Raw genomic sequence first — 15,840 nt, forward strand, 5'->3', positions numbered from 1 at the left:
TAATTAGGCAAAAAAGCGGCAGCAGCAGGAGGTATTGTTTAGTATTCGGCTTCTTCCTCGTCGTAGGTGGAGTCGGCGCCGACTTCTTCGTAGTCGCGCTCGAGGGCCGCGAGGTCTTCACGGGCCTCGGAGAACTCGCCTTCTTCCATGCCCTCGCCAACGTACCAGTGGACAAAAGCACGTTTGGAGAACATGAGGTCGAACTTGTGGTCGAGTCTGCTCCAGGCGTCGGCAATGGCAGTGGTGTTGGACAACATACACACGGCACGGTCGACCTTGGCAAGGTCTCCTCCGGGAACGTATTGGGGAGGTTGGTAGCAGATTCCGATCTTGAATCCGGTGGGACACCAGTCGACCAATTGGATGGATTTCTTGGCCTTAATGGTAGCAACAGCCTGCTGCACGTCCTTGTTAACAACATCTCCTCTGTAAAGAAGACAAGTGGCCATGTATTTACCGTTACGCAGGTCACACTTGACCATTTGATGCGATGGCTCGAAACAGGCGTTTGTGATTTCTTGAACAGTATTGGCCTCGTGGTTGGCCTTGGCAGCAGAACTAACTGGGGCATAGGTCACAAGAGGGAAATGGATACGGGGATAAGGAACCAAGTTGGTTTGGAACTCGTTCAAATCGACGTTCAAAGATCCGTCAAAACGCAACGAAGCAGTAACTGAAGAAACGACTTGAGCAATCAATCGGTTCAAATTGTCGTAAGAAGGACGGGCAATGTCCAAACTACGGCGACACATATCGTAAATAGCCTCGTTATCGACCATAAAAGTACAGTCCGAGTGCTCAAGAGTGGTGTGGGTAGTAAGAACCGAGTTATAAGGCTCGACAACCGAAGTCGAATTTTGAGGAGCTGGGTAAACGGCGAATTCGAGCTTCGATTTCTTGCCATAGTCAACCGACAAACGCTCCAAAAGAAGAGCGCCGAATCCGGAACCAGTACCACCACCAAACGAATGGGTGAACAAGAATCCTTGCAAACCATTACAGTTATCAGCCACGCGCCTCACACGGTCCATGACCTGATCAATCAACTCCTTACCAATGGTATAATGACCACGAGCATAGTTATTAGCAGCATCTTCTTTTCCAGTAATCAATTGCTCGGGATGGAACAAGTTACGATAAGTACCGGTACGGACCTCGTCAACCACATTGGGCTCTAAATCAACATAAATAGTACGGGGCACATATTTTCCCGATCCAGTCTCGGAAAAAAAGGTCGAAAAACCCTCGTCTCTAGGACCATCTTTCTTGTCAGCAGAAAGGAATCCATCAGGTTGGATTCCGTGTTCCAAACAGTACAGTTCCCAGCACGAGTTACCAATTTGGCAACCAGCTTGTCCAACGTTGATACTGATAACTTCTCTCATTTTGCAATAATTTAGTCCGTTGAAATAGTTTTAGGGGTATGAAATAACAATAGAATACGAACGAACCGAAACGAACACGAAAAACGAATCAAATCAAATCAAATCAAATCACTAATCAACTCGAGTTACGACAAATCAAGTGATGCCACAACCAACCAATCAATCAACAATGAAAAAAACGTATACAAACAATCGACCGAATCAATCAGACTACGCGGTATTCACAATGACACACTCGAAAGCACTAAAAGAACATGTTAAAACGCTGTTTTCCAACAAACAATCACAACCACCTCCTTTGACCACCAGCACCAGCACCAACCGCGGCAGTATAAACAGAACTTGCCACGAAGTAAACCCATACAAAACACCCGAAAAAACGCAATCTCCTACCGAATCCGAGTCCAATTCAGCATCCAACTGCGTTTTCCCGACCAAAACCACCGTGGTCCACCCGTTTCATACCTACACTCGCTGTTTGTTTGTTGTGGTTCTAGTGATGATTTGTCAAAAAAGTTCAGGAGTCGGCTAAGCTTAGGGTTGGCGGCTTTTATCCCTAACTGTACGCGTTTTTCTCCCTTTTGTTTACAACGCGTTGCCATACCAACACCCCCAACCCCACCCGCGCCCGCGCCTCACCCCCTGATATTTCAATTACCCCTGAATAAACAGACGGCCTCCGGCGGCTGGGGCTCCGCCCCAGACCCTGGTAGCTCCTCTCGCTCCGCTCGAGTCGTTTCTTCTCGGGTCATGGGAGGTTTCTACGGAGTCTGGGGTGTGGACTGGGGGTCGGACTGCCTCCGGCGGCTGGGGCTCCGCCCCAGACCCTGGCTGCTCCTCTCGCTCCGCTCGAGTCGTTTCGTCGGGGACCCCAGAAATCTCCTACTTCGGTATTATTTTCTTATCTTTATCATTATGAAGAAGATAAATTTGAAATTAGATCATATGTAGGAATATATTCACCATTAGTGATATTTCTGGATTAGGTTTAAGAACGTTTAGTGGTGAAACTGTACAATTAGAATCATATATTGTACCCGGTGATTTATTAGAAGTTGGACAATTAATTACGTTTAGTAGATGTTGATTGGCAGGAGACACGGGGTCTGGGGCAGAGCCCCAGTCGCCGGAGGCACAGTCCCCCGCCAGAAACTCTCCTCCGGGGTCAGAAACACGGGAAACAGACTGCCCAGACCTTGGCTCCGCCTCAGTCGTTTCGTCAGGGGCCCCAGTCAACTCCTGCGAAGCAGGAGCAACGGGGTCTGGGGCGGAGCCCCAGCCGCCGGAGGCAAGAACCCCTCAGACAGGAGCTCCCTCAGGAAGAACGCGTCAGGAAACATAAAAAATAATGCGATTTGGTTATATATAAAGAAGACCTAGAGGAGAGACTTGGCAGAGATAACTTTCTTGTTGACGAACTCGGTCATGCCCAGCTCGCCGAGCTCACGGCCGAACCCGCTGTTTTTGACACCGCCGAATGGGACGTGGGGCAACGATTGCGCGGGTTGGTTGATGAAGACCATGCCACTGTCAATTTGCTTAGCGACCTCTTGGGCTTTGGCAATGTCTTTGCTGAAGATGGATGCGCCGAGTCCGTACGAGGTGTCGTTGGCAAGTCGGATGGCTTCTTCCTCAGTGTCGACAATGTAAAAACTGGCAACGGGACCAAAGGTCTCTTCGCGGTAAAGTGGGTTGTCGGGCTTGATGTTGGTGATGACAGTGGGCTCGAGGTACCAGCCAGGTCGGTTAATTCGCTTGCCGCCAGCAAGAATAGTGGCTCCGTGCTTCTTAGCACTCTCGATCTGGCTCAACAACCCATTTAGAGCTTGTTCACTGACAAGTGGGCCAATAGAGGTCTTCTCGTCATTGGGATCACCAACGGCTTTGCTGAGACTCTTGATAGCTTCGGTGTATCGCTTGATAAACTCGTCACCTCTCTCCTTGCCAATAACAATAATTCTCTTAGAAGCAACACAGGCTTGACCGGTGTTCATCAAACGGCCAATAAGAGCCAGGTTCAGAGTAGGCTCAAAATCAGCATCGGGGAATACAATCAAAGGATCCGAACCGCCAAGTTCAAGAACAACCTTCTTCAAGTTCTTACCAGCGCGTTCAGCAACAGCAGCACCAGCCCGCTCGGATCCGGTCAAGGTCACACCTCGCACTCTAAAGTCGTCAATAATAGTTCCAGACTGGGTAATAGAAGCAAACACATTAGTGTATACCCCGGCAGGAGCACCTGCTTCCTCGAACAATCTGGCAAAAGCAAGCGCACATTGAGGAACTGAAGGGGCATGTTTGGCTAGCATCACATTACCAGTAACCAATTGAGGACCAGCAACTCTGGCCAATTGGTAATATGGGAAGTTCCATGGCTCAATAGCGAAGATTATACCAATAGGTTCGTTATTGACTTGGATGGCGCCATTACTACCAGCAATAGGACTTGGTGCAAGTAGTCTCTCACCGTTGTCAGCATAGTACTTGAGGATTCGAACTGACAAAGTGACTTCCATACGAGCCTGAGTAAGAAGCTTGCCCATCTCCAAAGTGACTAATTTAGCGTACTCTTCCGACTTGCTTTCGAGGATATCAGCAGCTTTGCGAACAATGTCAGCTCTTTCCTTGACAGAACGGAATCTCCAGTCCTTCTGGAAAACCTCGTCAGCCACTGCAAGTGCCTTTTGGATCTCCTCGTCAGTAGCAGTAGGGAAGGTCTTGACGACCTCGCCAGTGGCTGGGTTGATGGTTTGGTAGACTTCTCTCTTGTCGGCGGACATGTTAGGCTAATGAATTGTGTCTGAGTGAACTGAGTAAATCAAGTGAATTGAGTGAACTAATGAATCAAGTGAACTGAGTGAATTAATGAAACAAGTGAACTGGGTGAATCAAGTGAATCGAGTGAGTTGAGTGACCTTCAAATCAATGGAATAAATAAACTGTTTGTTGAGAAATATCGACTCAATGACTACCCCACAGACCTGTTTAAATAGAAATCGGAACCACCCCCAAACCACAAGTGCGGAACCTAAAATAGACCGGCAGCCGATCGAACCGCTTTGCTGACTACTCTTCGGACCCTTCAGATGAATAAGCTCCGCACCCACGGCCTGAATATACTCCTGTTTACCCCACCTTTGCCGCCGAGCAAGCGATCCAGTCCATCATCACCTGCAAACGTGCATGCATATCAAAACCAGCACGAATCTCGGAATTGCGTCTCCAATCCCCACATTAAAGTTACAAGTCCGTACTTTTCCGTGGCCGTTCAAAAGAGGGGCTATTCCTGGGTGATTCATCTTCCGGACTCTAAAACTCATCATCACAAATCAAAAAAAAATGAAATCTGGGTAGCGTTAGTTCGGGGAAGGGGGGTGTGCCTCCGGCGGCTGGGGCTCTGCCCCAGACCCCGTGGCTCCTCTCGCTTCGCTCGAGTCGTTTTCGTGGTGGTGAAGATTGGCGACTTGTGACCTGTGACTTGTGATGTGCGGTTTATGTTCTGTTACTGGTGGTTTTTGACGGATGACTTGTGCTTTGTAATTGAACTACAACTGCGACACGCCAGGTCGGGCAATTTGCGATTGATTCCCGTTCCTGAATCATTTTGCGGACGGACCAACGGCCGTTTGGGAGATACAATCCTGTCCAGTTGACATTTATTTCTCCTTTCGGACAACCCCCGAAATCATAGCTCCGATCCAACGTCGACGGTCCCAGCAGCCTCCTGCGAAGCAGGAGCCACGGGGTCTGGGGCGAAGCCCCAGCCGCCGGAGGCACCTGACCCGGCCCCAGCGGTCAGGATTTGGCCAGTATCTCCGTAATCTCCCTCGGAGGAAAGCCCAATGTCCGTAATTCCTTGTCTTTCTGCAAGCACGGCCGTAGATAAACAGACTTTGACACCATTGAACGCCCTAAAACAGCCAACTGCGAGCTAATTAATAAAATTAATAAGCGAGCCATGACAGATAACGCCTGCGATGCAAAAATTATGGGCAGGATCTCGACATCCCAACGGCGCCGATGTTCCATATTACTTTTTCCCCTGATAACATGTCATATCGAGCCGCTAAGGTGTCGGCACGGCAAAACTGCGATGTCTAGTCCCGCCGAAAACATGGGCACACACCACCCAAATGCACTAATAAAGCTTCCCTGCAGCCGGCGTCGCTTCTTACTAATGCCGACTGCCGCTCAGGGGGGACATCACCCCCTGCCGATCCTCAGATTTTTCGGGGAGTACTGCCTCCGGCGGCTGGGGCCCTGCCCCAGACCCCGTGGCTCCTCTCGCTACGCTCGAGTCGGGCGTCCGGGTGTCCAGTTTGGTCGGCAGATCGCAGATGGCTCGCGAAGCGAGCACAACGGGGTCTGGGGCAGCGCCCCAGCCGCCGGAGGCACACCGCGTCCCCGAAGACAAAGTCGACTCGAGCGAAGCGAGAGGAGCCACGGGGTCTGGGGCAGAGCCCCAGCCGCCGGAGGCAGCAGAGTACCCAGAAGTCAGGGAATTAGTATATTGAGTCTATAGAGAGGGGGTGTGTTTAGAGAGTGAAGCCCTGCTCGTAGTTGGTGAGGACGTATCTGTACTTGGGAGTGCCCCTTTTGCAGCCGTCGAGGGCTTTGTAGACACCCTCCTCGTTGACGGGGATGGTCGAGTGCCAGGCCTCGAGTTTCTGTTCAGAGGCCAGTTTGAGCATGTCTTGGATCTCTTTTCTGCTGCCGAGTAAGGAGGAACCGAGGAAACTGGCGTTCTTGAGGAAACTGGTGGGGTGGACAGTGTAATTGTCCTCGGGGAGACCGACGTTGATGAAATGTCCACCGACCTTCAAGGTCTTGAGGTACGAGTTAAGATCGAAATTGTCAGCAGAGTTGGCACAACAGAGAATGAAATCAAACTTTCTCTCAACAGTCTTGTGCCATCCGTCAACTCCAGTAGCGACGTAGTGGTCGGCTCCAAGCTTGATAGCATCGGCTTTCTTCGACTCGGATCGAGAAAGAGCATAAACTTCAGCTCCAAGAGCCTTGGCCCACATAAGACCGAAATGGCCAAGACCACCGATACCAACAATACCAACAGTCTTACCAGGACCAGCTCCGTGTCTAACCAAAGGAGAGTAAGTAGTGATACCAGCACACAAAAGAGGAGCAGCTCCCTCGAAAGAAAGATTATCGGGAATAGTGAAAACAAAGTGTTCGTGAACACGAGCATAGTCAGAGTAACCACCGTAACTCTTGTCACCGTTTTCGTACTTTCCACCATAAGTACCAACCGAGTTCAAACAGTAGGGCTCGTTATCGGCCAAACAGTCGGGACATTCTAAACAAGAGAAACTTTGAGCACCAACTCCAACTCTGTCACCAACCTTGACAGTAGTGACTTTCGAACCGACTCTGACGACATGGCCGACGATTTCGTGACCGGGAATCAAGGGGTAGTCGGTGGATCCCCACTCTCCACAAACAGAGTGGACATCCGATCCACAAACACCACAGGCAACAACCTTGATATCAACGTCGTGCTCGGCGAAAACCTTGGGCTTGAACTCAATCTCCTTGAGAACTGGAACCACGTTCTTAGTGCCCTCTTTGGTGTGGGCGTAACCTCTGAAAGTATCGGGATAGACCATTTTGTACGGTGTTTAAATTTGAAATTTGATCCGGGTTTAATAAATAGAGTCTTAAATCAATTGAATGGGTTGATTAAACAGTAAATATCAGTTTAATCAGTTGCAATTAATTTAAATAAATTAACAGAATATATATCACAGCAACACATTGCAGCATCTCTCATATATATAGACGGATCCCGATGGTTTGTTTATCTTATCCACCGAGGTCACCTACCAAGAACCCACTATTGGGTAATTGATAACAGCAAGCCTGTAGGAGCCAGAGTCCCGGAATAGGCGGTGTATTAGATAAGCCAATTAATAATGGTCTTCGGAATAACGTGGTTAGGTAGCACCGTTGGATGTCCATGAAACGCTCGACTGCAGATATAGCATTTATTCCATTACCAGGGGAGAGTGTCAGTGTCACGCCTACCAGCAACAGATCCAGCCACAGTACACCCCTCACAAACCACCCCAAAACCCACAAATTTCACCATTCCTTCGCTTAATATCCACACTATACCCCTAGGAATACCCAAAAACACTCAAAACCCGCTAATTTTCATACTTTTCAGCAACCTTGCTTGTCACCTTACACCACTCACCACCTCCTCACCTGATACTCAGAATTCCATTAACGAGTCAACGACCGCCTGGAAAAACCTTCTCGCCGTGAAAATTCTGCACAAACACATCCTGAAAAGGGAATGAACATGCGTCTCGCGATGCTCGGCTGCAAAGAAAAACTCGGCTTAATAAAACCGGAATTTCCTATTCTGCCGGGACGGACATGAACTTGACTTTCTCCCGCCAACCTTCGCCAAGCACGGCCCACAATTCCAAATCATGGGCCGCGTAGTCCGCGGTCTGACAAACCTTCCTGACTCAGTTCTCCTCTGTTTAACCTCCACTCTCGCCACCTCCTCTCTCTTCTTTGCACCGCTGACATGGCTTATTTATCCGCTGCTCGCACGGCTGGGGTGTGCCTCAGGCGGCTGTGGCTCCGCCCCAGACCCCCGTGGGAGATGGCTGGGTCCCTTGCTGCCTCCGGCGGCTGGGGCTGCGCCCCAGACCCCGCGGCTCCTGCTTCGCAGGAGATTGCATTGTGAGCCGCGGACGGCGCTACCCTTACCTCCGAGACAGCGCGAGAATTTCTCGGGTGCAGTTGGTGGTATGTTGTAACAGGCGTGTTTTCTAGCCAAAAAAAACGAGGTCCTAATTCGGCTGCTGAGGAGCTGGTTTCCCGCGCTTACGGGTCGTCACCAGGCACCAGAAAGCAGGACTGACGGCCCCGAACCCCCAGCCACACCCGCGACACCCCCGTATCACCACCCACCCCCTCCACGGTCCCAGCCAACTCCTGCGAAGCAGGAGCCACGGGGTCTGGGGCAGAGCCCCAGCCGCCGGAGGCACATCCACCACCCCCGCCAGCCACCTGTTGGGCCGGAGAAACTCGTGCATGTTTTTCCGGCAGTTTTCCCGAACCAAGCAGATATGTTACATATGCAGTCGGGGAGGTGCGGAGAGGCCCCCCGCGCCGGGTGACGGCATCTACAGTCACACGAGGCATGGGGTGACTGCTGCCTCCGGCGGCTGGGGCTCTGCCCCAGACCCCGTGGCTCCTGCTTCGCAGGAGTTGGCTGGGGGACCGTCGACAAAACCGACTCGAGCGCAGCGAGAGGAGCAGCGGGGTCTGGGGCGGAGCCCCAGCCGCCGGAGGCAGACCCCCCCCCCTCCCTCGCTGAGGTGGGCTCACACAGAGTTTGCTGTGAGTGCAGGCAAGGGCAAGGAGAATGACGTAGATTAGGACGAACGGTAGACCGGTGTGAATGGCAGGAACACAACAGACAGTTTTGGTGGTGGTGGTGGGGGTGGAAAAGACAGGTGACTTTTCGCTAGTGAATCAATCGAAGAGCACGTTTCAGCCCGAATGTTACATTGGCTGACGTTGTAAGCTTGGATTCTATAAATCGGGGTAGCTCATAGCGCCCGGCTAGTCAGCCCGGCTGATCAGATGGTTTAGGGAGATCTTGCACGAAAACTGCCATGGGGGAGGGACTTTGTTCATGCATAAAAGATGAGACAATCCCAATTAAGAGTAGGAACAACGTCTTTTTTTCCGCTGTGCGACTGATAAATTGGACTTTTTGCTAGTGTCATTTTTTGGTAGCTTTAGTACTGAGTCTCGGCTTTTTGTTGTTGTTGTTCTTCTTCTTCAATCCTATCATATCTCATTTTTTTATTAGTGTGATAAAGTGTTGTTGAAGTGTTTTGAAGTGGTTAAACTCTTCAATTGATTATTATTTTTGCATTGTAAAGTTCACTCTTTTTTTTTTCTTTGAAGTTTATTGTTTTTGTCTTTAAAGTGGGAGTGTTCTTTATTGGTTTCTTGTTCTTTATTAGTTCTGTGAGATTTCGGTTTGGATTTTGTTCTTGTGTTTTCACTACATTGAACAAAAATTGAGATTGAATTGAATTGAACTTATTGAATTATTAAAAAAAAACCGAATTAAACGAATCAAACGAATTGAATTGAATTAATTGTCAGTTGTTTTCTGCTGATTGGTTGTTGTACTGATACTTGTGAATCGTATTTAGCTTTTCACTTTTACTTGTCTTTTTTCGTTCTTGTACTCGTTCTTGTTATTATCAACTATTAACGACATAGGGACATTGCGTTTTTGTTATTATTATTGTTATTGTCTTTTTTTTTTGACTGATCAGCTTTTTTGACGTTCGACTAAGATCAACCGATTTATCGTAATGACTTCTACTTCTCTTGTTACTGCAGTCAACGACCTTGTCGAGGAATTCGCCGTTTCTGACAAGGTTCTTAATGACAGTGTCAATTACTTTGTTGAACAGTCTGTTCACGGTTTGGCTGAAACTGCCGACTCTTCCGCTCGTGGTTTACCCATGATCCCCACTTTCGTCACTTCGGTTCCTACTGGTGAAGAAAAGGGAACCTTTTTGGCTGTTGATTTGGGTGGTACTAACTTCAGAGTGTGTTCTTTGAAACTCAATGGAGATTCTACTTATGACATGGTTCAAGACAAGGCGCCCATTCCTCAAGAATTGATGGTCGGCAATTGCAGTGACTTTTTCGGTCATTTGGCAGACAGAATCCAACAATTCTTAGAAACTCATCATTCCGAGACTATTAGCTGTGCTTTCGAAGAAGAAGGTGCTGGCAAGCCTGTACTGTTTAAGATGGGGTTCACTTTCTCGTTCCCTGTTGATCAGACTGCTCTTAACCGGGGTAAACTGATTCGTTGGACAAAGGGTTTTGATATTAAGGACGCTGTTGGCAAGGATATCTGTCTTGAGTTGCAGAATGCCATTGACGCAAGAAACCTGCCTGTTCATGTGGCTGCTCTTGTTAATGACACTGTTGGCACCCTGATGTCCAGAGCTTATACCAAGCCCTCAGACGGCCGTACTTTGATTGGATGTATCTTTGGTACTGGTACTAATGGAGCTTATTCCGAGAGAATCAAGAAGATCCCCAAGTTCGATGCTCAAGCCCACCCTGAAGTCACTGAGAAGATCATGGTTATTAACACCGAATGGGGTTCTTTTGACAACGATTTGAAGGTCATTCCCAACACCCGATTCGACAAACAGGTAAATGAGAACACTCCTAACAAGGGATTCCACATGTTTGAAAAGAGAATCAGTGGCATGTTCCTTGGCGAGCTACTTCGTCTTGTTCTTACCGAATTGCAGTCCAAGAAACTGCTTTTCACGTCTGGCTCTGGTAATGGTAAATTGAGTGTTGCCTGGTCGGCCGACTCGTCGGTTCCTGCTCTCATTGACGGCGACTCTTCGAGCGACCTTTCTCTTGCTGGCAACACCATTAAAGAAGCATTTGGCTATGAAACGACTCTTGAAGAGCGCAAGCAGATCCAAAGAGTGGCCCGAGCCATTGGCAAACGATCCGGATACCTGTCTGCCATCCCACTCGCCGGACTCATCATCCACACCAAAGCATTGGAGAAGTTCGACAAAATCGATATTGGCGCCGACGGCTCGGTCGTCGAGTTCTACCCACACTTTCAAGAGTACATCCACGACGCTCTCCGCAAGACCGTCATCGGCGACGACGAGAAGCGCGTCGCCATCGGCATCGCCAAAGATGGCTCCGGCGTCGGTGCCGCCCTCTGTGCCCTCGTCGCCTAGATATATTGTATATATACCAAAATGTGTTAACTTATTAGGGCCACCACCACCATTCCCCACTGCCTCCGGCGGCTGGGGCTCCGCCCCAGACCCTGGTTGCTCCTGCTTCGCAGGAGTTGACTGGGACCGTCGACGAAACGACTCGAGCGGAGCGAGAGGAGCAGCGGGGTCTGGGGCGGAGCCCCAGCCGTCGGAGGCAGCGGGGGACCCGTGAAGTAAGGGGAAATGCAATAATTTAAATATATCGTTACAAATGACAGTTGCAGGGTGTGCTTTCTGCTCGGTCACGGAGAAGAAATAAATAATTTTGATAGTACACGGGCCACACTTTAGGGGCGGTGTGGGGGAGCGTCGCCAGGGGGTCGTGGGGGTTCGTCGTCCGACATGTCTCCGTAGTCTTCGTCGGGTTCCTCGCTGTCGTCATCGTCATCTTCGTCTCCGTCGTCGTCGTCTTCTTCTTCCTCTTCGTCTTCTTCGTCTTCTTGCATGTAATCTCCTCGGGTTGAAGGGGGGTATGGCTTTGAAAAGTCAATGACTCCGGTACCGGCAATGGGTCGTCGACTGGCACTGGAAGACGGTTTGCCAGGAACGTCAATACCTTCTTCTGACCATGGGTTAACACCTTCGCGGGGAATTGTACGGTTGTTTTCTGATCTCCAGCCTTGACGTCGGTTCTGAAACCAGATTTGAACGGTTCGTGGCGTCATTCCTAGTTCCATGGCAAGGTGGAGTCGCAACTCGGACGATGGGAAAAACGTCTGTTGGAACACCTCGTTCAGTCTCGTCACTTGATATGAAGTAGCTCTTTTTCTCTTGGGTTTAACAGCTCGTGTTGGTCTCTGTCCTTTGAGATGTGGTGGGCGAGGTTGTAATGGTTGAGGAAGTGTTCGGGATGAGGGTCCAGCAATCGGTTCTCGAATGGGCATTCTTGGAGTGTGACGAAGTCCCTGAGGTTGGAGAGGTGGTCGAAACTTGAGTGGGCTGCTTTTTGGTGGTTTGACGGGCATCTTTCCTCGGGATCCTAATGGTTCGGGAGGAATATGATGTTGGAACCGCTGAGAAGGAACTAACTGAGGATGAGACTGTGGAGGTTGTTCTTTCACTTGAACTTGATACTGTGGCTGAGGATGGACGAGAGGTGGCTGGTGATACTGGCTTTCACGAGGAATTCCTATTTGGAGCTGGGGTCTCATTCTCGGCGACACTTGTCCTAGTGGTCCGGACGGTGGAGGTGGTGGTGGGATTACGGGGGACACACCAAATGGTTGAACGGAATGAGATGGAGGAATCCGTCTTTGAGATGGATGAGGAGGAGGTGGTGGTGGTGGTGGTACCTGAGATGGAGCAGGTGGTGGACCGGGATGGTTATGGGAAAGATGAGGTGGTGCGTGTTGAGGAGGAGGAGGAGGAGACCGGGGATACGATTGTCGACGAATGGGCGAGTATTGCGAACCTGACACTGAACCTCTGGAAGGATTGATTTGAGACGAGCCTGATCCTGTACCATGAATGATAGGACTGGTGTATGGAGAAGATGCTTTACCATATGTGTAGTAAGTATTGGGAGACTGAGGATAGCTATGGGGTTGTGGCTGCGAACTCTGGATAGGGTACGCTGGTTGCAGTTGCGGTGGAGCTTGAAGTGGAGCTGGAGCTGGAGTTGGAGCTTGCTCGTGTTGCAAAGGAGGTTGTCGTACGGGAACCTGTTGCTGACGTGGATGCAAAGGATGTTGGAGAGTGGTTGATTGTTGAACATGAGCTGGAGGTGGAGGTGGTGGTGGAACTTGTTGACGATGGGGTGGACCCAGTTGCGAAGGTTGCAATTGTGACGGTTGGGTAGGTGGTGGTGGAAGTTGCTGAGAGTGAACAGGACGCGGTGGTGGAGGTGGAGGATGTTGTTGTGGATGCTCTGGATACACTGGTTGAAATCCCGGCGCAAAATGAACTGGTGGCTGGTGTTCAAGTGGTTTGGATGGAGCTTCTGGTATCGAAGGTGTATAATAAAAGGTTCTCCGGGGTTCCAAGGGAGAGCTCTGTAATGCAGAAGTTTGTTGTTGTCGTGACGACTCGGGGATAGTAAATGAGCTATAGAGACTTCTTGGTCTGTCTCGTGTAGCTGGAGGTAGAGGACTAGGTACACTACGTCTGTTTTCTCTTAACTTTTCCCGCTGTGAAGTAGGATATTCATGCGACACCCGTCGTCTAGGAGGTGGAGAGATGGATGCAAGGAGACTTTGTACAGATGGAAGAACGGTTTTTTGGGTTGGATTTTGTGCTGGATGAGTCGAAGTAGGAGAAACATTTGTAGATGGACCACTTAGAGGAGATCCCAAAGACGAGGTCGACTCTTTTCTGGTACTGCTACTGGTGGAGCTGAAAATATCTTTCATGGACTCAGCAGGAGACTCGGGAACTGATATAACAGTAGAATGTCCTGGACCATGTCCTGGACCATGTCCTGGACCAACAACTTGACCATGAGGGTCGCGGTCCCTAATATCCCGAGACCGTAAATCTGGCTGAGGCGGGCCTCGAACACTCGGAGATGTAGCACTTGGAGGACTAGGAGGAGTGGAAAATGATGTCAAAGGAGGTGGAGCAGGAAAGGATTGTTCTCGACGTTGTTGAACAGCATGTCGTAACCGGTATATTTGATATAATTGATTGTTCTCAAAAGCCTCGGGTGGAGGAGGCTGCTGGTCATAACCTGCAGGTAGAATTGGTGGTAATCCTGCAACATTAGACGAGTGAGATGCTGAACTAGGTCCTGATAATGGTACAGGTACTGAACCAGTTCTACTTCTATTCAACGGAGGTTGAAGAGCAACAGCACCTACAGATGGAGCCATATTCACTTGTTGCCTGCTCGCCGTATCAGATGCAGTTGCTGAACCACTACCAGAAGACTCTTGTTTGGTGGTAGAAGAACCAGCATTCATTTATTATTGAGTCCAATAAGTCAGAGGTTAATATCAGAACTATCCAACAATATGAATTCAACTGGTGACTATTGAACAGTATGAGATTGGCATGGATAGAGAATGTGTAGCAAACGGACTGATATGTACAAGAGTCAACCAAAAGATATAACAAAAAGGAATGCTGAAGAGTCGCCGACCAGCAGCTTAGAATAAAACAAAAAATGGAATAAAAAAAAAACCTATAATACAAAGTAATGGAAGGAAAAAGTCAAAAGGGATAATTAAAATTCAAACGGGATCAAATGGACAACTGATATGAATTGATTGATATGACAGTTGTAATGAACCTGGTAACTAATCCAAAATATCAATAAGAATATGCAAGATGGATCACAAGTAGACAAACTTTACATTCTCCAGTGGTGGATAATCAGGTACTTATATAAAAGTTCACCAACAAGAATTATATGAAGTTTATAAATATTAACGAAAAGGGTGTACGAAGTTGTAAATGTGTGAAGTATGTTTATGTATGCGTAAAATTGCTTTTTATTCTGTGTATAATTTATTTTAAAAGGATTTGCTTTTTGCAGTATGCAAATTGCAAGGATAATCGCTTGTTACGCTTTCAAGGCTAACCCAACGGGTTAACCTGCAATTTTATGCACTGACTATCAAAATGGGTAAAAGCAATGAGGGAGACGAGGGGAAGGAGGGGCTATAAACTTGGGGTATAAAATTGACTCTATTGAAAAAGTAACGATAACAAAAAAAAAAGCATAACCTCAAGGGGGACCTGGTTGGAAGAAAAAGAAAAAGAAATGCGATAGTACCGTCTGGCGGCGGGTGGTCAATGGAATATTATATTGGCTTGAAGATGGAACTGGCTGGTTCGAAGATTGTCGTCAACACAAGTGATAGGCACCGACCGTTTAGAAACCGTTTTGATCAAGTTAACAACGTCTATTAGCAATTGAGGTGGCTGGGACAGGTATCAACTTTTGACGGTGACCTTGTCTAAGAAATCTGAAACGGTACTTGCTCTCTCTCTCTTTATATCCACAGTAGGGTAAATTTCAGGTAATGACGGCATCAGATGTACCCACTTTGACTTGCCCGCAACCTGTATTGGTAGCTAGCTAGACCACCTGTAGATAGAAGCTTGTTAGTATAGGGTAAGTGACTAGACCCGTCTGTCTGTACTACTATTATGCAGCTGTTTACACTTTGTAGGTGAGTCTCACTTCTCACTTTGACTTTCGACTTGGTCTGTCGATAATACTGTTATGTGCTCTACCTTGGCCATGTCATGCTATGCTATGCTGTGTCAGTGGTGGCCATACTAAGAACCTCGGAGTCCTAATTATACCGCTATGTTTTGTAGTAGCACCATTATATTCTGTACCTGTACCCTATATTTTCTAGCAGCATGGCCATATACTATAGTACGGTCATATTCTATAGCAGTTCGCCATATTCTCTAGCGGGGTTTGGTAGAGTACACAGCTGGCAGTGTGCCAGAGACAACTCAATTTCCCCTATCGCTTAATATAATAAGGTACGCCTAGTGTCTCGTCTCGATAAGCTGAGTTTGAAGGCTAAAACAATTTCATTCTGCTTGGTATAAACATTGTTCATACAAACTTTATTGGTTCAGAGTGTCGACTGGGACCGTCATGCTTCTTATCTGGTCACTTGGTCACTTGATCAGTCCAACGAGCTGAAAGTCGAGCCATTGAACCCGCTATC

The 15,840-nt window shown here is 48.5% G+C and overlaps 5 protein-coding genes across 5 annotated transcripts; 1 reads left to right on the forward strand and 4 right to left on the reverse strand.

The window, feature by feature from the left end:
• Positions 1-38: 38 nt before the first annotated feature.
• Positions 39-1,385, reverse strand: TUB1 (alpha-tubulin TUB1; the record flags this gene model as incomplete). The annotated part of the gene is made up of 1 exon (XM_018880609.1): positions 39-1,385. The coding sequence occupies one exon, from the start codon at positions 1,383-1,385 to the stop codon at positions 39-41; it is 1,347 nt and encodes a 448-aa protein (XP_018734597.1).
• Positions 1,386-2,761: 1,376 nt separating this feature from the next.
• On the reverse strand, positions 2,762-4,165 carry ALD5 (aldehyde dehydrogenase (NAD(P)(+)) ALD5; the record flags this gene model as incomplete). Its single annotated transcript, XM_018880618.1, has 1 exon — positions 2,762-4,165. The coding sequence occupies one exon, from the start codon at positions 4,163-4,165 to the stop codon at positions 2,762-2,764; it is 1,404 nt and encodes a 467-aa protein (XP_018734598.1).
• Positions 4,166-5,920: 1,755 nt separating this feature from the next.
• Positions 5,921-7,006, reverse strand: ADH6 (Adh6p; the record flags this gene model as incomplete). Its single annotated transcript, XM_018880628.1, has 1 exon — positions 5,921-7,006. The coding sequence occupies one exon, from the start codon at positions 7,004-7,006 to the stop codon at positions 5,921-5,923; it is 1,086 nt and encodes a 361-aa protein (XP_018734599.1).
• A 2,748-nt stretch (positions 7,007-9,754) lies between these two features.
• On the forward strand, positions 9,755-11,170 carry GLK1 (glucokinase; the record flags this gene model as incomplete). The annotated part of the gene is made up of 1 exon (XM_018880638.1): positions 9,755-11,170. One exon carries the CDS (start codon positions 9,755-9,757, stop codon positions 11,168-11,170), a length of 1,416 nt encoding a protein of 471 aa, XP_018734600.1.
• A 329-nt stretch (positions 11,171-11,499) lies between these two features.
• On the reverse strand, positions 11,500-14,109 carry YOX1 (Yox1p; the record flags this gene model as incomplete). Its single annotated transcript, XM_018880649.1, has 1 exon — positions 11,500-14,109. The coding sequence occupies one exon, from the start codon at positions 14,107-14,109 to the stop codon at positions 11,500-11,502; it is 2,610 nt and encodes an 869-aa protein (XP_018734601.1).
• Positions 14,110-15,840: the final 1,731 nt, after the last annotated feature.

The sequence above is a fragment of the Sugiyamaella lignohabitans genome, chromosome A, assembly GCF_001640025.1.
Source record: "Sugiyamaella lignohabitans strain CBS 10342 chromosome A, complete sequence".
Classification (NCBI taxonomy): Eukaryota; Fungi; Ascomycota; class Dipodascomycetes; order Dipodascales; family Trichomonascaceae; genus Sugiyamaella; species Sugiyamaella lignohabitans.